Source organism: Leucoraja erinacea, chromosome 2 (genome assembly GCF_028641065.1).
Source record: "Leucoraja erinacea ecotype New England chromosome 2, Leri_hhj_1, whole genome shotgun sequence".
NCBI classification, from domain to species: domain Eukaryota; kingdom Metazoa; phylum Chordata; class Chondrichthyes; order Rajiformes; family Rajidae; genus Leucoraja; species Leucoraja erinaceus.
In genome coordinates this window covers 80,955,429-80,977,688 of record NC_073378.1, presented here as the reverse complement: position 1 = coordinate 80,977,688, position 22,260 = coordinate 80,955,429, and the positions used below count along the sequence as shown (strand labels likewise).

Below are 22,260 nucleotides of genomic sequence, written 5' to 3'. Positions count from 1 at the left end.
TGAAACTACTTACAATGAGGTCTTCTTTAAGTTCTGTACTCAGCTCTCATTTCATGTCTCTCCTGCACCTCACACTTCAGTATCCTGACATGACTGGAATCTATATTCCCATCCCTTCATTAATCACACTTTACACCTCCACCAGTCAAGCTCTATCCCCAAACCACCAGGTGATTTCAGTCCTCTCTCCCCACAAATGTCTGACATGTCCCTTCTATTGAAACTCTGAGAACTCCTTTTGGACTACTGATGGTCTCAACTTTTCCTCAAGTAACCACAACGTGCTTGAGTTCTTTCACCTCCAGCCTTTGCTGAGTAGATTGGGAAAAGGCTTTAGTATGCATTCTCTGCATAAGACCTGTTCTGTGCCAGATGACACTTTGAGATCCTTACACAACAGAATCCTGCAGTGCCCTGCCCACTCATTAAATATATACTGTTGTGCTGGTTTAATCGACCTTTCCTGGTGTCAGAAAATTTCTAAATCAAGGTCTGTACCTCATAATATACTTTATAGGTTCGCACCAGGACACAAAGTACAGGAGTAACTCAATGGTCAGGCATCATCTCTGAAGAACATTGTGACGTTTCAGGTCAGGTCCCTTCATCAGACTGAAGAAATGTTCCGACCCAAAACATCACTAATCCATATTTTCCAGAGATGCTGCCTGGCCTGCTGAGTTACCCCAGCACTTTGTCTTCTTTTGTGTAAATCAGCATCTGCAGTTCCTTGTTTCTAGCTTCAGAATTGTTTAAAGTGACCCATTTGTCTATTAAAAACATCATCCTACATTGTGTTAACTCAGATGTATTCAAATTCCTCCCATGTTTTTTTAAATTCCATGTGCATGACAGAACAAATACTTTGGGGTCTTAAATTATCTATATAACTAAAAGGTTCATCTTGACTAGTTCCTATCTGCGTTGTATATTGATTTTAGAAAAAAAACGCTACCCTATATTGCTATGATTTTTGGCCATCTTACTCACAGTCCTCCTTTGCTGAGGCAGCCCTGAGGATTTTTCCGATCGATGAAAAATAAAAAAGTTATGAGTGTTTAAAAAATCTTGAGATCAGCTGATTGGTCCTCTCGCCTGCTAATCACCATGATAAAGGTAACGTCCCTTCCGGGGGGGGGCTATAAAACCCCAGATGCCTGGATGTCAGTCAGTCACTCTGGAAGATTGCGAGGGAGAGGCCACAACTCTGATTATGCTGTGAGTTAACTGAACTGCAAGTCCACTGAACTGTGAGTCTGCAATGTACTTGGAATAAATGATTTGTTAGCCCTTAATGAAAATAAAATGAGCTGTATGGCCTGGCCTGTGCTTGAAACTGCAATGGAAATGGAAATGAAATGAAAATGCAATGAGCTGTTTGGCCTGTCCTGTGCTTGAAACTGCAATGGAAATGGAAATGAAATGATAATGCAATGAGCTGTTTGGCCAGCCCTGTGCTTGAAACTGCAACGGAAATGGAAATTAAATGAAAATGCAATGCGCTGTTGGGCTGGACTATTCTTGAAACTGCAATGGAAATTGAAATGGAAATGAAATGAAAATGCAATGAGCTGTTTGGCCTGCTCTGTGCTTGAATGCAATGGAAATGGTTATATGGTTATAAAATGCAATGAGCTGTTGGGCTGCACTATGCTTGAAACTGCAATGGAAATTGAAATGAAATGAAAATGCAATGCTCTGTGCTGTTTGACTTGCCCTGTGCTTGGAACTGCAATGGAAATGGAAATGAAATGAAAATGCAATGAGCTGTTTGGCTTGCCCTGTGCTTGGAACTGCAATGGAAATGGAAATTAAATGAAAATGCAATAGGCTGTTTGGCCTGCCCTGTGCTTGAAATTGAAATGGAAATGAAACAAAATGAGTTGTTTGGCCTGCCTGAAACCACAAATTTCGGCCCACAAGGCCCCTATTAGCTGAGAAACAGGCCCCTTTGCCCAAAATGCCCGTATTAGTCTTTCACTGAGATTTCACTCGGATCTTTTTTTAAAGATCCCCCTTCGGCCCATCAGACCTGTACTAGCCCATGAGGTGTCCCTTCGGCCCATCAGTAAGTATTCCTGCTGCAAGTATTAAACCTCACCCCAGTATTTTTCTCCCTCCCTTCATTGGCTCCCTGTGAGATCCAGGCCAGGATAGGCTTTCCTCCTTCATTGTTGTGATCTGCAGAAAAACATGGAAAATGTCTAAAATTGATTCTCCACCCTCCCCCCCTTCTCTCTCACAGTCTCTCTCTCACCTGGCAGTTTCTGGGCTTGTACAGAATTTCTGGCAGTTTCTGGGCTGCCAGCCCACCAGGCCTGAGTGACTGAGCTGCCAGCCCAAGAATCCATTCGGCCTGAGTGACTGAGCTGCCATCCCACCAAGCCTGAGTGACTGAGCTGCCAGCCCAAGAATCCATTCAGCCCACGTCAATACTAGCCCTCTGGAAACCAGTCCCATCAGCCCACAACACCCATACTTGCGCTCCAGAAAGCCCCCCCCCCTCCCCCACTGGCCCACTGAATTGGTGGAGAGGTGGAATATTGCATTGGGGGACCAGCCCTCCCATGTGTACATGGGACCCAATGGGTCCCACTTAGTCTAGTATGCTTTGTAAGTCTATTTAAACTGTTTTCTAATTGTTTTCTCCTTCTGTGCTGGCTGTTCAACTGCATGTTGTCTATTGTTAAAATAAGCCTTTTGAAACACATCCATCATGTAGGCTGAGTTATAAGTGGGCACCTGCCAGCAGAGGAACACAGCAGTGTGACCAGCAACCACTGAACAGGATTGCACTTTAAATTATCACCTCGAGGGGAAGGACCAAAGAGCAGCTGGGAAAAAGAACAGCTTGCCTGAAATTGTTATTTTTGACATTTACTTCTTCAATCAACACAGCAATTCATTTTAAAGTACTGATTTTCTGCTGTGGGTGATATGTTGATATATAACTCAAATGGATGAACATGACACATTATTTGCCTGATCAATTAAATAAACCAAAATATCTCTCTGTTAAATATTATCTCTCACAAGAATAATTTATTGTCATCTCTACTCCAGACAAAAAATATAAACCCACCAGCAGCTGACCAGCAAAACAAGTGAAGAGGATGAAAACGAGAATGAGGAAAGCAGTTCCAAATGAAATCCCAAGAACAGGCGTTCTAGAACAGATCAAAACATTTTATTTAACGTCAATGCATTTTTGATCAATTACACACATAGCATTAACATTATCAGAATAAAAAAACATTTCAGTTCTTTGTGATTTAAAATTTTAAACTGTCATATATATCAAATTATCTTCTTCATATGTTTATATGGTATAGGAGCAGAATTAGGCCATCTGTCCCATCAAGTCTATGCTGCCATTCTGATGTATCTTTCCCTCTCGACCCCATTCTTCTGCCTTCTCCCCATAACTCCTGACTTCAGCTTAAAAATATCAATTGACTTGGCCTCCACAGCCTTCTGTGGCAATGAATTCCACAGATTCACCACCCTCGGACCGAGGCCTGGGTGACTTATTCGCCTTCAGATCTTTCAGCTTCCAAAGCACCTTCTTAGTAATAGCCACTCCACTAACCTCCACCGCCTGACTCTCCTGAATTGCAGGCACATTGTTGTTGTCTTCCATGATGAAGACTGATGCAAAACAATTACTCAATTCATCAGCCATTTCGCTATTCCCTATTATCACTTCTCCAGCATCTTTTTGCCAATGGTCCAATGTCCACTCTTGCCTCTTCCTTACTCTTGATATACCTGAAGAAACTTTTGCTATCCTCTTTTAAATTATTAGCTAGCTTAATTTCATATTTCATCTTTCCTCCCCTTATTGCTTTTTTAGTTACTTTATGTTGTTGTTTTTAAAAGCTTTCCAATCCTCTAGCTTCCGATTAATCTTGACAATGTTATATGCCTTCTCTTTTAGTTTTATGCTGTCTTTGACTTCCCTTGTCAGCCACGGTTGCCTCATTCTCCCCTTAGAATCTTTCTTCCTCTTTGGAATAAGAAGATCTTGCATCTTCTGATACCACATCTTTCATATACCACATCTGGAGTATTGTGTACAATTTTGGTCTCCTAATTTGAGGAAGGACATCCTTGTGATTGAGGCAGTGCAGCGTAGGTTCACTAGATTGATCCCTGGATGGCGGGACTGACTTTGGTGCCTTCCCACACAGTGGGGAGCTTTGATTCTGCTGTGTGGGGATGTTTTATGTCAACTCTATAGTGTGTTGTGTCCTGTTGATTTTTAGTGTATGGCTGTATGGAAATTCATTTCACTGTGCCATTAGGCACACGTGACAATTAAAACTATCTTGTATCTTGTATCTTGAGGAAAGATTGAAAAGACTAGGCTTGTATTCACTGGAGTTTAGAAGGATGAGGGGGAATCTTATAGAAACATTTAAAATTATAAAAGGACTGGACAAGCTAGATGCAGGAAAAATGTTCCCAATGTTGGGCGTGTCCAGAACCAGGGGCCACAGACTTAGAATAAAGGGGAGATCATTTAAGACTGAGGTGAGAAAAAACGTTTTCACCCAGATAGTTGGGAATTTATGGAATTCCCTGCCACAGAGGGCAGTGGAGGCCAAATCACTGGATTGATTTAAGAGAGAGTTAGATAGAGCTCTAGGGGCTAGTTGAGTCAAGGGATATGGGGAGAAGGCAGGCACGGGTTATTGATAGGGGACGATCAGCCATGATCACAATGAATGGCGGTGCTGGCTCAAAGGGCCGAATGGCCTCCTCCTGCACCTATTTTCTAGTTTCTATATTCCCCGTAAATTACTGCCATTGCTGTTCCACCGTAATTCTTGGTACATTCTGTTTCCAATCAACTTTAGCCAGCTCCTCCCTCATGCCTCTATAGTCACCTTTAGTCACCTTTACTCAACAACTAATTGTTTTTTGAACTGATGGTGGTTTTCCCATCCCGATGGTTGTCCAATTGAACGTAACGAAGGCTCCAAGTAGCAATAAGACATTAAGAAAATAACTAGTTTTGAGTAAATATTTCTCGATTGTAATTAGTTTGTTCCACAACCATTCATGGAGATAAAAAGATAAAGTGGAAGTTCCATTTACAATAACACAGCTTTCAACAACTATGCTAATGTGCAATGCAAAGTCAAATCTGTATCAAAGATAAAGGACCCTAATTGTTATAAATCATGAACTGAACTGAAATTCTTGTATACAGTTACTTTGCTATCGTTGCATGGTGGTCAAGCTGATGGACTATTATCTAGAGTCCTGGACTTTTGATCTGTCGGCATGAGTTTGAATCCCAGATGGCTGTTAAGAAATTTAGACTCATGTAATTAAACAAATCTGGAATAATAAAAAAGCTAGGTTCAACAATGGTTTCAATGAAACTCCCAGATTAGTACAAAAACCCATCTGTTTAGTGATATCCTTCACAGAAAGAAATCTGCAATTACTGAATGTACTCACCAATATGTGACTCCAAATTATCAATATAATTAATTGACCTCTGAAATGGCCTAAAAAGCCACTCAGTTCAGGGAGCAATAAATGCTGGCATTGATAATGACGTTTACAGTGAATATATTACAGTGAATTTACAGTTAATATATCATTAAAAATACATTTCAGAGTTAGATGAATGTTGTTGTACAAACTTAACAGTCAATTTTAGTACATTATAATTGAATGACACCAATGTTGAAATAAATTGTATGTCAATATACTGTAATCATGAAAACCTAGTTTTAATGCAGTGTTCCTTGATCAGGAATTATCGTCTATCTGAACTTTCCCTGGAATTTAATGGCTGACCTGCCCTGAGCATCTTGTTTCCTGGAGTATAGGAAGGAAACACATGATCTGTTAAATTTTTTTTTGTCACAGTTGATAAAACCAAACCACTCATGAAAGCCTGAATTCATGTTGTAATTTTTACTTTGATTTGATTTGATTCTCGTAAATGTTGATTACATTTACGAGAATGTGAAGAATCTTAAAATAAAAAGTAACAATTTTGTAGATGCTTTGGATTTTAAAGATCCACTTGCACCAATTTTATAATATTGCTAGCCAGAGTGGAAGGTTAGTGGGAAGAAAATCTAGTTTCACCCGTGATGCAGTTAAGGATCATTTCTGTTATTAAATCTTGTGACAATGTTGAAAGCAAATCACTCTATTCAATTTTCATAAAGTGAATATATAAATGTATGTGAAGAATGGAATCCACAAACAATGGAAGATTTTAAATACATTGGGTTCCAGCATATTTTTTCGCTCATTTCTATCAACAAGCTAATTAATCAACAATTCACATTATGACATACCATTGCATAGTTGCCCAAATTTTTATTTATGGTTTTCTACTTCAACTAAATACCTGAATTCTAATTTTAGTTCAAAAAATTGTCTCCATGAAAGCTGCATTACTTATGAGGAATGGGTATCAGGCATTTAATTAAAAATTAAATTAATTTATTTGAATAACATTTTTTACAATTAACTGTGAAGGATCATTTGAATCCAAAGGTCAAAAAGGTCTAGGTAGAAGTTCCAGATTTCCCTCTGAAAAATGGCTAATTCTTATCACCAATCTTTGTGGGTGTATATATTGTCCCCAGCTATGAAGACAGGATAAAGTCTACACATTTCCTGGCATTAAGTGAGTGGTACAGTTCAAGCCTCCCCAAAAACAAACAGAGTGGAGCCAGGATACATTTAAAAAATGTTAGATAATGGAACAGGTTTTATTTGACCATATTTTGAGGAAAAGTAAAAGACTTTTGGGCTGCAGACAACAAATTTAACCAAATCTTTGCCAGGCAAGTGATGGCCAGGAAGAAATGAGGGATAAAATGGCAAATAAGTGATTCCTGTAACAAACAGAAATAAATATAGTTCTAACTGAAGCACAGTGGGTCTAGGTCAGCAGATCTCACCCCTCAGTTATAGGACTACTCACTGAGATTTTGCTAGCCGTTTGATTTTGCTGACTATTTGAGATACCCACAGCTTGTAAAAGAGGAGGCAACACACCTTAGAACAAAGATGATGAGTGATAAGTAGGAGGAATGATTCACTCTCTCGGCTGCAGACACTTACATGGTGATCACTCCCTCTCTCTTTGCTACTACTAATTCTGATCCCCATTATCATGTAATTTATATGACTGCACCCACTTTAGCTGTGAATATTGTTAGATCCTGACAGCTGGGAGCCTTACAGCAATGAAAACAATTACTAGAGTTGTGGCTTTTTGGACATTATCACAAACAGCAAGCAAAAAGCCATCAACATTGATCTTGTTCTCTAGAGGTTATGTTGTCTTTTACACCTGTCATTCCATGAGCAAGTAACTTGGAGAGTGATCTGATGCATGGTCTAATCAGCATTTCCTGCATGCAACCTTCCAAACTGGTCCCTTTTCAATGTTGGATAGCAAATTATGGAGCCAGGATTTCACCTTCGGTCTCATTACCATGGCAACCTTAACCTGCGCCTACTGGGAATTCTAGCACTCTCCTATATTTCATTGGTGAAAGCTCTTGATGTCTCAGGGAAATGTAAAGGGATGGAGAAAACACAAGGAATTTCTTATATTTAATTCAAATTAATACATTCACATGTACTTACTTTGGCAATACCAGAATCTGAACGATGAAGATGCAGAAAAATATGAGGCAAGCACAGGTGACATAGTACTTGAAGGCTGGAAGTGGAGTTGCACGATACTACAGTGGTTAATACAAACATATTAATTAATGATCTGCTATAAATTTCCTATCTCACTTTACAGCAAACTGATATCTTAAAAAAAAATAGCTCCAAAATTTACGGGAGGGCTTTGCTAGATGAGTCCAGTGCAAATCGACTTCTCTAAAACAACCTAAAAAATATTGCGAATAACAATAGTTGACCTGTTTCAGCAGGTTTTAAATTCTGGTAAACAATTATGTTCGTGATTTTCCAACAAATGGCATGCAGGTGTCAATGAAAGGAGATTTCAACTCTTTGTTAAACGTGCCTATATAGCTATAATTTAGCATCGCAAAATGTAATATTAATTCCAAACACATTTATGTGCAAGTGTACAAATGTATCACAGATGTTAGATGGTATCATTTAAAAAAGGCCATAAATAACTTTAAGAATCCACGGAAGGGTTACATTTGGTTGATTTTGCTCCGATTATTAGATGATCTGCAGTTAACTGAGCTTTAAAAAGTGGGTATGCAATGTCCACACATACTACCATCATGAAATATTTATAAAAGAGTGTGTGCTAGCAACATACAGAGCACAATTTTTTTTATTAGCTTACACCACTGATTTGAGTCAGTCTGCTGTTGAGCAATTTCATAATCCAGCAAACAGTTTTTCTTAACCTTGCACAGCTGAACATGACCTTAAATCGACTGAAGGATATCTGCTTCTGTTACCTGAAAGGATTATACATGCGTGCAGATTATGTGCTGGTTTATTTCCTCTTGCAGTTGGCGTGAATATAAGTATTCTGTATTTACTGAGGAGAAAGACAGTAGGACGGAGGGAGTTGGAGCAGTCACTGGAAGTGTCATGAGAACAGTCAGGGTTACTGTTGAGGAAGTACTGAAGGTACTGTCATGTTTGAAGGTAGACAAATCTCCTGGGCTTGATCAGATATATCCGAGGATATTACGGGAAATTAGAGAGGAAATTGCAGGAGCACTGGTTGAAATTTATGAGTCGTCCTTAAATACAGGAGAGGTGCCAGAGGATTGGAGGGTGGCAAATGTTGTGCCTCTTTCTCAGGGAAAATGCTAGGACCTATAGGCGTGTGAGCTTAACATCTGTCATTGGTAAGTTACTGGATAGTATTCTGAGGGATAGGGTATGCATGCATTTGGATGGGCAAGGGCTGATTAGGGACAGTCAGCATGGTTTTGTGTGTGGGAGGTCATGTCTCACAAATCTGATTTTTTTGAAGGCGTGTGCAAAAAGGTTGATGTGAGCATAGCTGTAGATGTTGTATACATGGACTTTAGTAAGGCGTTCGACAAGGTGCCGCATGGTAGGCTGCTCTGGAAGGTTAGATCTCATGGGATCCAAGGAGGATGGTGAATGGAGAGCAAATTGGCTCCATGGAAGGAAGCCGAGGGTGAGGATGGAAGGTTGCTTCTCAGAATGGAGGCCTGTGACTAGTGATGAGCCACAGCGTTCGGTGCTGGGCCCGTTACTATTTGTCATCTACATGAATGATTTGGATGAGAACTTACAAGGCTAGATTAGCAAGTTTGCTGATGATACAAAAGTTAGTGGTTTTGCAGATAGTGAAAAAGGTTGTGAAAGATTGCAGCAGGATCTGGATCGATTGGCCAGATGGCCGTAGGAATGGTTGATGGAATTTAATACAGAGAAGTGTAAGGTGTTGCATTTTGGAATGTCCAACAACACAGTATATGGTAGGCCTCTGGATTGTGTTGTAGGGCAGAGGGATCTAGGAGTACAAGTGCATGGTTTCTTGAAGGTCGAGTTGCAGATAGATAAGGTGGTCAAAAAGGCTTTTGGCACTTTGACCTTCATCAGTCAGAGTATTTAATGTAAAAGTTGGGAGGTCATGTTGCAGATGTGTAATACATTGGTGAGACTGCATTTAGAATATTGTGTTCAATTCTGGGCAGCATGTTATAGGAAAGATATTGTCAAGCTTGAAAGGGTTCAGAAAAGATTTACAAGGATGTTGCCAGGACTAGAGGGTGTGAGCTATATGGAGAGGTTAAGTAGTCTGGGTCGCTATTCCATGGAGTGTAGGAGGATGAGGGGAGATCTGATAGAGGTGTACAAAATCATGAGAGGAATAGATCAGGTAGATGCACAGTCTTTTATCCAGAGTAGGGGACCAGAGGACATAGGTTCAAGGTGAAGGGGAAAAGAGTTAATAGGAACTTTCCGAGGGGTAACTTTTTCACACAGAGGGTGGTGGGTGTATGGAACAAGCTGCCAGAGGAGGTAGCTGAGGCTGGGACTGTCCCATCGTTTAAGAAACAGTTGGACAAGTAGATGGATAGGACAGGTTTGGAGGGTTATGGATCAGTGCAGGTAAGTGGGACTATGGTAGCTGGGGCATTGTCGGCCAGTGTGGGTGATTTGGGCCGAAGGGCCTGCTTCCACACTGGATGACTCGATGACTCCTGGCCGCAAAGTTCCACTGCACTTGAGTTCCCTGGTCAACAGTCCCACACCCCCTGCGCCTCCATAGTCATAGTCTTTCATGCTGAGTCTTCACAAAGGCTGTTGTTCTGCTAGCACCATCATTGTGTGACTAATGGAGAAATTAAGAAGGTGGAAGGAAAAAAAGTGCAGATATGGGACTAGAACAGAAGAACTTGGAGGAACTCAGTGGGGGCTGTAGAATCTGGGATGGTTGAGGGTGGGGTGGAGCCAGGTTGTGCACAAGGGGTTGAAGTTCTGGGGGAGTTATTGTCATCATAAGATTGGTGTGCATGAGGGGGTTAAGATTGATTCAGATTCAGATTCAGATTCAATTTTAATTGTCATTGTCAGTGTACAGTACAGAGACAACGAAATGCATTGAGATTAGCTGCTGGTGGATTCAGCAGGCTGGGGTGAGGCAGTGGGGTTGCGAAAAAGATTGAAGTGAATTGGGAACGTAGTGAGAGCGAAGGAAGTAAATAACAATGAGGACCTTGCTGTAGGTGGAACTAAGAGTTAGATGCTACCCATCAGATCTACTCAGACTGGTTCCCCTACTGTTTTCTGAAGCAGGTCCAATATGACACTCCAAAAAATAAATTAACTGTGACAGCTAAGCAAGTTTTTAACATCATCGGACATTACCATGTTGATCCATGCATTACCACATCATGTGCACTAAAGAACTGGAAGCAATGCAATGACTTTTGTACTCCACATAATAAATACCCACTTGCTTTTAGTCATTAAACATTTGACATTCTATTGGATAGCAAACAAAATTTATGCAATAGAGTTTCTAGCTGAGAATGTAATTCCTTCTCTTAGTATCTTGCACCAAGGGATGTACTTTCAGAAAATGTTTGTGCATGCTCTCTCTCACATCTACTTTCTTTCTCTTTATTACAGTCCAGATTTGGCTCCCCACAGGTTCCTATCATATTACTGCTTCTACATTTTCTTTCAAAGGAGCAGGATGACTTTTTGATGACATGCCACCTAGTCTGGCCAAGTCTCTTGATGATGTGTGCAGCCATGGACAGTATGGGGTCATTAGTGTCTGCACATAGCAATAATTTCAAACAGCAGGCCACAGAAATTTAATGTTCTGTCTGTAATAAACTAAACCGGCACAAACTATTCCATCTACACTTCATGCTGCCTCAGCAAGACTGCCAGCAAGCAACGACCTGTCACACTCTGGTCACTCCCTCTTCTCCTCACTCCCATTAGACTAGAGGTACAGAAGTTTGATTAATTATCAATACCTTTGATTAAAACAGCATATTTGAAATAATGTGGCACTTACCTCTTTTTCCAATTCTTGATCGTGGAAGAAAAGTGAAATTCTTTGAATGTCATCAGATTTAAGCCATTGTCTGCAAAAGCAAACATATTTTCTATAATAGAAGACAAACATTATTGCCAATGCTGGAATTTGAAACGAAACAATGATGGTGTTTAAGAGGCTTTCAGATCAGCACAAGACTATACAAGGAATGGTGGGATATGGATGACGTATAGGCAGAAGGGGTGAGTTTAATTTGACATGTTTGGCACTGACATTGTGGGTGGAGGGGCTGTTTCTGTGCTGTACTATTCTAGATATTAAAAACAGAAATGCTGACATAGGCCTGTACCACTTAGGCAACTTTTTAGGCGACTGCAGGAGACTATGCAGTCACCACATGTTCGCGGGTGGTTGCCGGGGAGTTGCCTTCATGGTCGTGAGGAGTTCCCGCATTCTAGGAACTAATCGCGGCCTCATTATGGTCACCATGAATTTTTCATCATGTTGAAAAATTAGCGGCGACTAGAATGAATCCGCCATGGAGACTAGCGAGAATTCTCGTGCCTGGAGGTCCTAGTGTGTTGCCAGGAGATCAAAGGTTCTCTTAGGTTGTAGCCGGTGCTGACCGGTGAATTTCATTGGCTCATTGGGGAAAAAAAAACCGTAAATAGTATTTTTCAGAAACAAGGATAACCAACCGGTAATGTTAATGTCCGCTGAGCTTCACAGCCGTGTATCTCAGGCTTATTAAAAGTTGTCTCCACTCCTTCTCCCCCTTTCTCCCCCCTCTCTCTCCCACTTCTCCCCCCCCTCCCCCCCCCCCCCCCCCCGCCCCGCACACTTTTAAAGGACTTACCGTACACTGTTCTTTTTAGCTGCTTAATTACAACACCAACCTTCCAGTTCATCGCGGTGTGTGTCTATCACATTGGCTTTGCACCGTGTGAATTTCACTCAGACAGCGCTCCCCCCCGCTTGCCCTGTTACCTGCCTGCTGGTGAAGGGAGCGATGTGTGTGTTCTAGTCTGACAGTCGCTGTTCCAGCTGCCGTTTTTTCAGGTGACTGCCGGAAACTTGGCAGTCGCCGGCAGTCGCCTGAAAAAAGCGCCTACGTGGGACAGGCCCATTAGTTGCACCTTTCCAGATGTCAGGCACACAGGCAACTTTGTGTTGTATTTCTGGATTTGTAAACATAAATAAAATGAATTAATGGCAAGAGCAGTTCCTTGAGCCTTTCAAACATTTAATGGGACCATAGCTAATTGCATTTTAACTTCAACTCTGCATTTCCCCCCATACCTGGTAACCTTTCCTCGTTGAGCTTACCAACTATCTATCTACCTTTGATGTAAAGTTATTTAAAGATTTTGCCTTCACCATCCTTGGAAGAAGAGTTCCAAATTCACAACCTTCTGAGACCGAATGTTAGCTTTATATATAATCTATTTTAATTGAGCAACCCATTTTATTGGAAAGGGACCCCTAATTCCAGCTTCTACTGCAAGAGGAAGCAACTCAATATCTCGTATGTTTCAATATGGCTCCCCTGGTTTTCTCATTTCCAGTGGATATAACTAAGATGCCAACCTGTTTTCAAAACGAGCTGCTCATTACAGATATTAGTTTTGTATTCATTCTATGAACTGCTTCTGATGCATTTATATTCTAGCTTACATTTTACCAATGCTGCACATATTATTCTTGATGGACACAAAAAGATGGAGTAAATCAGCAGGACAGACATCTCTGCAGAGAAGGAATGGGTGACGTTTTGGGTCAAGACCTTTCTTCAGACTGACAGTCACAAGAAAGGGAAATTAGAAATATAGAAGATAATGTAGAGAGCTAAATAACAATGAATGAAATATGTGGACTTCTCTGCCTCAGAGGGCTGTGGAGGCTGGTTTGGATGCTTTCAAGAGAGAGTTAGATAGAGCTCTTAGGGATAGAAACATAGATACATAGATAGCGGAGTTAAGGGATATGGAGAGAGGGCAGGAACGGGGTACTGATTGATGATGATCAGCCATGATCACATTGAATGGTGGTGCGGGCGTGAAGTGCCAAATGGCCTACTCCCGCACCTATTGTCTATTGGTAGACAAAAATGCTGGAGAAACTGAGCGGGTGCGGCAGCATCTATGGAGCGAAGAAAATAGGCAACGTTTCAGGCCAAAACCCTTCTTCAGACTACTATTGTCTATTGAAAGATATGCAAAAAGGTAACAATGAAACAGGCTATTGTTTGCTCTTTGTTGGGTGAAAATGAGAAGCTGGAGCAACTTGGGTGGGGGAGGGATAGAGAGGGAGAACGGATGCCAGGGTTACTTGAAGTTAGTGAAATCAATATTCATATCACTGACTGCCCAAGCGAAATATGAGATGTTGTTCCTCCAATTTGCGTTTAGCCTCATTCTGACAATGGAGGAGGCCAAGGACAGAAAGGTCAATGTGGGAATGGGAAGATGAATTAAAGTGTTCAGCAACCGGGAGATCAGGTTGGTTCAGGGGGTCTGAGAGAAATGTGTTCAGCGAAACGATCGCAGTCTGCGTTTGGTCTCGCCGTTGTATATGGGTCCACATCTTGAATGACAGATACAGTAGATGAGGTTGGAGGAGGTGCAAGTGAACCTCTGCCTAACCTGAAAGTCCTTTGCACCTCCTCCAACCTCACCTACTGTATCCGTTGTTCAAGATGTGTAATCATGGAATGCAATAGTCAAATGCAAGAGGCACTAAGGTGTTTAGTTTCAAGAAATGTTGCTCCTTTATATTTGAATTTGATTTCATTTTTATTATCATTGTAAAGCTCTGTGAATGTGCGAGAACCATTTAAAGGAAATTCATATGGTTATTATTGCATTCATTATTGCATAGGATGATTGAAAATATTGTTCTGGCAATGATTGTGTCTGAGCTCCAGTGTGACGTGGTGTCTATCCTTGTGATTTATCTCCCTGCTTCTCCTGCACATGCATTAGGAACTCGTGGCGGAGATAGCAAACGCGAGGGATTCTGCCTGCTGAGATGGAAAATCATCCGCAAGAGGCCCCTGCTGTTGAAGGCTTGGGTTACGCAGGGGATTTAACAGTGAGGCTTGTGTGAAAGAGCTCCAGTGTTATGTGGTGAATTGTGTAGGAAAGCAGCACAGCACATTGATCAGATACATTTGCAGACAGCTGTGTGCAGCAATGTGCTTCAACCTCAAATTATTACGAATGAGCTTCCCTCAATATTTGTGCAATGATCCTCAACTGACAGCTCATGGGGGATTTCTTATTGGTTAATAATGATTAGTTTGAAATATTAACGGTTTAGAGGATCTCTGTGTATATTGAATGCCAATCTGTCAAATTCCTATGAAGTGCATTAGTCCCAGCTGCTGTGGCCAATGCTTTCCATGAGCACCAATGTACTCAAGCAGGAAAAAAAAAACTGATGTGAGCAATGTCTTTTTAAATTGTAACCATTGCTGGCACGTGCCACAATGTGCTCCGGGCAGAACTGTGAGTACATTAGTAAGATGTGCCCAAATGGCCAATTGGCTGCCATTATGGCAAGACATCGATATTGTGCACATTGATGATGCCAACAATTGTGTGACAGATGTCATGTAATATTTTTTCCTGCAGAGACAAATAATGCATGGAATGTGCCCACTGTGAAACTTTCCTACATTTCTAATGTAAATCGACACTCTTATTAATCATCAACTGAATGGCTTTTACGTGATCTTTATACTTAAAAAGTGCACAAATTGATCCAATTACTTGGTAACATCCTCTGAACCTTATGGTGCCTGAACGAATATATGTAAAACAGGAAAACCGCATAAATGTTTAGATTCCTGTCTTTCTGTCTGCCAGGTAGGAAGGATACAGTGGTGTCATGGGATTCTACTCTGTTTACTTCAAGGATAACGTGTAATTTTCCACCTATGCACTTCTGGAATCATTAGAATTGCTTTGTGACTCAGGGTAGATGAAGCCCGCAGTCAATCAAAAATACCCAACCAAAATATCCTTTTGAGAGAGATATTTGGAAAGGAGACAGAAGCACTAAAATTGAAATGGGACATAACCCACAGATTTGCAAAATACTGAGATGTTTTTTTAAAACACAGAAATTAAGAGATGTGCAAGGTATTGGAAAGGAATAAAGTGGACACAAACAAATTTAAAATGTGAGAGAAAAAATGTGAAGAGATAATAAGTTAGTCCCAGTGCAAGTGTGTAGGGAATTGAATGTTAGATTTAACTGTGATTGCAGCTGGCTCAAAGACAGATTTATCAGACAGACCATCCAATCGGTATCTAGATATGACAGACATAAAAAGCTGTTGACCCAAAAGGCTGTCAATTTTGAACTGTTTTTCATTTCATAGCTTAATCTCTAAATTCTGTCCCAAGTGATTCAATTTTAATTCCGAGGCTGGATGCATAGTCATTCCAATGTTATCTGGGTACCACAGTTTGCTTTGATGTTCCCGTTCAGCTGCTTTGATCTTAAGCACAGAGCCCAATTATTTACTGGTCCAGTTACATGTACAGGACGGAGGGGGAGGATGGCATTCTTTGGGGACAAGGCATCTGGATCGTGTTTTATTTCTATTAGGCTGTGGGCCGAGCATCAAAAATGTGTCTAGAAATCAACTTTCGTGACCCATGTCGCGGAACTACATGAAATTTTGCACATATTTAGATAAAATATAATTGAGAAGGAAGTCATAACTCGTCAATGCCAAAAGTTGCACATTAATTAATTAAACTAATTAGAAAATGAGATAGTTATATATCTATATTACTAAAACTAAGATCTTGACCACTTTCTGACTTTCTGTTTTGTGATTTCCGAAAGAATGCCGCCACTTACGGCCATCATTTTGGCCAACTCGCTCAGAGTCCCCCTCCGCCAGACTGGATCGGGGGATATTTCCCATCGATGAAAAATCAGAGAGTTACTAATGTTTTAAAAAAATGTCACCATTCTCTCTGCTGCCCCCGTTGGCGGCAGGGGGGAGGGACTATAAAACTTGGTAGTATCGTGCCTCACTCAGGCTCTGCAAGATGGAGGAAGCGAGAGGGTCAGGGCTCTCTGAGCTGCGAATAACACTGAACGCACATCTACTCGACGGTGAGTCCACTCGATGTGGTTGCAAAGTGTTTGCCAAATTGGCTTGGCTTTTAAAGACTTTTCAGAAAATGTGTTTGTTGCTTGCAAAGTGTTTGCCAAACTGGCTTGGCTTTTAAAGACTTTTCAGAAAATGTGTTTGTTGCTTGCAATGTGTTTGCCAAATTGGCCTGGCTTTTAAAGACTTTTCAGAAAATGTGTTTGTTGCTTGCAAAGTGTTTGCCAAATTGGCTTGGCTTTTAAAAGGTTTTCAGAAAATGTATTGGGTTGCTTGCAAACTGTTTGCCAAATTGGTTTGGCTTTTAAAGACTCTTCAGAAAATGTGTTTGTTGCTTGCAAAGTGTTTGCCAAATTGGCTTGGCTTTTAAAGACTCTTCAGAAAATATGTTGGCTGTTTGCAAAGTTTTTGCCAAATTGGCTTGGCTTTTAAAGACTCTTCAGAAAAGGTGTTGGCTGTTTGCAAAATGTTTGTCCAATTGGCTTGGCTTTTAAAATCGTTGCAAGTTTTCGGATGGATAAAGCGTGAATAAACATTTTATTAGATCAGGACTGTTTAATTGCAAAATTGGTGTCATTCCATGACTTCCGTTTAGTGGCAAGATGGCGCCGATTACGTCATTTCCGGTTAGTGGCAAGATGGCGCTGAGTGCGTAATTTCCGGTTCGTGGCAAGATGGCGCTGACTGCAGAAGGCACAGAGTGAAGATGCCGTTGAATAAATCAAGAGAGCTGACTGCTCTGTTTATGGTTAGTGTGTTTGTTGGACATTTTTTAAAGCACGTTTTTGCTTCAGCAGCAGCAGACTCTACCGTTTAAACGCTTGAATCATTCGGTTTACCACGTTCTGAAGGGGTGTGTGTGTGTGTGTGTGTTGTGTGTTCAACAAATAACATAGTCTTTTGTAGTTCAGAGCTTATTTGTTGTTTAATAGCCTGATGGCTATCAGGAAGAAGCTGTTCCTCAATGCGGATGTTACAGTTTTCAGCTTACAAAAGTCGGACATGACTCCAGAAGTCGGCCATAAGTCAGTCAGTCCACAAGCCGTGATTCAGTCTGTCAGTCCAGAGACCATGAGTTAGTCCCAAGGCAGTGAGTGAGTCCAGAGGCCATGAGTAGGTCCCTCACCCCCCCCCCCCCCCCCCCCCCCAACTGACATCCCCCACCTCAAGATGCTGCCCTTTGCCTGGCTATAGGATGCTCCCTGTCCTGAAGCCGCCCCAATCCCCCGCTGCAGGACACCCCCCTCCCTCATCAACCCACGAGAGCCCCCACCTGAAGCCGTCCCCCTCCCTCGGCTGCAGGACGTTTGTCACCCCCTACCCCACTCTGAATTCTTCATTGAGTCCAGAGGATTGAGAATTACAACAAAACAATGGAATTCTTTAATTTGCCGCAACCAAGAAATGGAAGGATGCACCTTGATGATGACAATCTAGAATTGCTGCAGGAATTGCAATACGATAGAACTGAACAACAGCAATTTGTTGAGGAGAATGGGCCTCTACTGAATGCTGAGCAGAGAGCAGTGTATGCACTCAATTTAACAGAAGGTGAAGACATTCCCCTTCAGCAGATCCAATTCCCCATTCAATCAAGTTTTGCTATGACGATCCATAATGCACAAGAACAATCAATGCAGAAGGTGTTGATCTACTGGACAAACTATTTCAGCATGGAATATGTGGCTCTTAGCTGAGGAAAGATGAAGGGAAATGTCAAAGTTTTCCTGAAGGATGGAACATCGACCAAGAATGTTGTCATTAAAAGCGTGCTTCTTTGAATGATGACTTCTGAGATAAATTCTCAGATATTCTTGGTGCCAATTTGACCGCTGAATCTCTCTATATTTAAAATTGTCTCTTTTTTTTATCAACAGCAAAGAGACATAACGACACAGTGAGCAGCACCAAGAGACACAATAAGAAAGAACTTTAACATCTTTAACATTTAAATTGCTCTTATATTTTAAGAGTCATTCACATTTTAAACTTTAATAAATCCTTTTTCCACTTTTCATGCCTGCGTGTTCTTCATCACAATGGGACCCTAATGGGCAGGAATGGATGCTCTGTCGGAGAGCCACTAAGAGTACATGGGGGGAGGTTGTGGGGAGATGGACTGAATCCGTAGGGGGGGGGAGGGGAATGGCAAGGAGCAGAGTGGGAGGGTGAAGGGAGCAGGGGTGACTGAATGAACTGCCAGTGTACCAGGCATGATTGACTGCACTACCAGCCCACCAGCCGTGAGTGACTGTACTGCCAGCCCACCAGCCGTGATTGCACTGCCAGCCATCCAGCCGCGAGTGACTGCACTGCCAGCCCACCAGCCGTGAGTGACTGCACTGCCAGCCCACCAGCCGTGAGTAAGTCAACTACCAGCCCACCAGCCGTAAGTGACTGAACTACCAGCCCAATAATCCATTCAGGCCACCCTCTCCCCCTTCTTCTCACAGAGTCTGTCACCTGTTTTGGGCAGAATTTCTGGCAGTTTCTCAGCTGCCAGCCTGCCAGGTCTGAGTGACTGTACTGCCAGGCCTCAGTGACTGAGCTGCCAGCCCAATAATCCATTCGGCCCACAATGTCCATACTAGCTCCCTGGAAACCAGTCCCTTCGGCCCACAACACCCATACTAGCGCAACAGAAAGCCAACCCCCCACTGGCCAGCAATATTGGAATTGGTGGAGAGGTGGAATATTGCGTTGGGTGACCAGTCCTCCCGTGTGATGCTGGGACCCAACGGGTCCCAATTAGTCTAGTATATATATATATAACTTGTGAATGACTGTAATCATATATCATTATGTATAATTACATTATAAAAATAATATAATGAAAATAATTGCGAGTGCGTATTTTGAATGAGACTGCCGCAGATGTCCGGCTCCTGAACCAGCCTAATTAATGAGTGAGGGCAGTTCCTGTGGGTTCCCCCGTTTACTGAACCCCACTTACTGCCAGTGGGCAGAGTGGGGGTCACGGCCATAGTGGGACTGGGGCAGTGCCAAGCTGGGTGAAGGCTAAGGCATCTTCCACTGACAGGAAAATGCCTAACCTTAACTCGTCCCCCTTCCAGAGCTGCCGACGGCTGGAGTTGGAGGTGCTTTGGGACCGGCTGCGGGCTCTGCACATGTGGCCCTGCAGCACGTCCACCTCGGCCAGCATACCCTTCTCGATCATCGTAGTGATGATGGTAGGGAGCAGCAGTGCCCTGCACGCCGCCCGGGCTGCCTTCAGCACCACCATAGCACCAGCTCCGTCAGATCGCCCACTCGCTAGCTGCAACACCGACCTACCGACAGCTCGACCGACCCCTAGCAGCACCCTCTGGCCGCCCTTGGCATTTCCGGAATCATTTGCCGTTTTGCAAAGACAACTGCATCTGCAGTTCCTTCCTATTGAAGAAGAACCCTGGCCCGAAACAACTCCTAATCCATTCCCTCCACAGATGCCGCCTAGCCTGCTGGGTTCCTCCAGCACTCTGTGTTTTTTATTTAACTCTGAAATTGGAATGGGTGACATTTCGGGTAGAAAGTACTTGATTGTCTGAAGAAGGGTCTCTACCCGAAACGTCACCCATTCCTTCTATCCGGAGATGCTGCCTGTCCTGCTGAGTTACTCCAGTTTTTTGTGTCTATCTTCAATTTCAGAGTTAAATAAAATATTTGGCTTTTCGGTGTGATATCCATTCGGCATCTTGGCTTTTCAGTGTCATATCCGTTCGGCATCTTGGCTTCCAATTCTTGGCTTCGGCTTCTCGTCCTTTGACCCCCCGTCTGGGTACAGTACAAACAGTTGCTGATACTATACATGGTGACTTCAGAACTTCAGATGTTGGGGATGAGGGAACAGTTTGGATGTTGAGGAGGTGCGTTAGATTGAAGAGATTTAATTAAAACTAGAAGAGAATGTGCTTCGAGGTTCAATTATTAAATAGTGTTTAAAACTCTCCATTTTACCCCACAGTCCTGGCCTTTCCCTTCACCTCTTTCCCCATGTAGTTGCCATTTGAATGGTCTTTTGAGTAATGCAAATTTTCTGCTGTGATAAGCAGTTGAAATTCTGTAGTAATTTAAGAACAACTATTGAAGCATGAGAAAATTTATTGTGGACAAGCTATAGCTGTGATTTTAATCTCCATCATATAAGTGGAATGCAGGTCTTCCATTTGAAGCAAACTAAACTATTTGTTTCCAAAGCCACATTTTAATTTCAGGAATGGGTGGAGGAACAAAATTGAGCCACATTTAAACGTGGCTCCATTTTGTTCCTCCACACATTCCTGAAAGTAGAACATTTTTAATATTTGATGTGTGGGAGCAGGAAATCGCAGCAAGCCAGCACCATGACGCAAGGTTAGTGATGGGGCAAGAGTCTGTAAGAAGCTGCCAGTAGTTGGAAAGAGACAGGGAAAGAACTGTAGATTATAGTTGTCTGAAACAAAATCACACTTGCTATCACACAGTTATTAAAATAGCTGTTCAGTGTCAATGGCATCCTTGTCCGGTGACTTCAAATTTTAATTGGATCCACACATGTCCATTGTCGGCTGTTTCTATACCACTCCCATGCTGATAGACAAGATGGTAGCTTGTACCCAACTGTCTCTTTGACCCTTTGCTCAGCCCATTTCCATTAGTCTGGCTGGGTTAAACGTAGGGATTCAGACTATGTGACAATTCTGTCTAAGTCACAAATTTCAATTGTGAGGTAATGTAAAATTAACTGTCATTCGATTTTGGATCCTGCTGGATCACTGGAATCATGGATGTAGAAAGCTCATGGAGTCCTTGTCCACAGGGATTGGATTATCAAAAAAATAGTGGGCACATTGCCAGCTACTTTCATTCCTTGACTGTGAAAGCTAGAAACATTGCATAAAACAACCCTATAATTTTCTAATTAACCTCTGTAAAACTGGACAGGATGTGTTGAATCATGGATCATCTCATGTAACCCCATGGTATCTCACAAATTGCAAGATCCACCTGTTGATTAGAACTTCTGTCAACTTTTGACAGTCAATCAAGAACCTAAGAGATGAAATCATACAAACTTGTGTGAGCTGCAGGATTCATGGGATGTGTATTGGGGTTGGGCCAAGATTGGTTTCAGCTGGACCACCTGATTTCAGATTTTCTGCGAGTGGAAAAACAATGGGGCAAGAAAGGGACCGATTGAAGACAAAATATTTGTTGAAGCACAGAGAAATAAAAAAACTGGGCAGAATCATTTGAGGAGTGTGATTTTTTTAAATTTTTTTTTATGTGGTTTTATTGGAAAAATAAAAAATATTTACTCTGCCTTATGATAATTATCTAAATCCTGAACCATTTGGGGAAAAAAGAATGATCTGAGCCAGTAATTGCCTAATACTTGCAGCACATCAAATGTTAATAACGATGGCACCTGTACTTTTCACTAGATCTATTTTCCTGCAAGGCTGGTGGACATACGATTGCAAATTGGAATCAACAACACATCAATGAATTTCATCGCAAGCTAGTTACACTTTTGTTGTTTTTGTCCGTCTGCATTAAGTCAAGTCAGATTTATTCGTCACGTGCACACGAAGTGCAGTGAAATTAACTTATTATTCCAAAGAAATGGTGTGACGGTTACCGCTTTAAATTTGGCCACATGACCATGAAA

General features: G+C 41.9%; 1 protein-coding gene across 1 annotated transcript in view; it reads right to left on the bottom strand.

The window, feature by feature from the left end:
* Positions 1 to 22,260, bottom strand: part of LOC129711549 (adenylate cyclase type 2-like) — a 262,852-nt gene that overhangs the window by 76,889 nt on the left and 163,703 nt on the right. Inside the window, 3 exon segments of the mRNA XM_055659237.1 lie at positions 3,083 to 3,167; positions 7,633 to 7,730; positions 11,501 to 11,570. Coding sequence (XP_055515212.1) covers positions 3,083 to 3,167; positions 7,633 to 7,730; positions 11,501 to 11,570 — 253 coding nt within the window.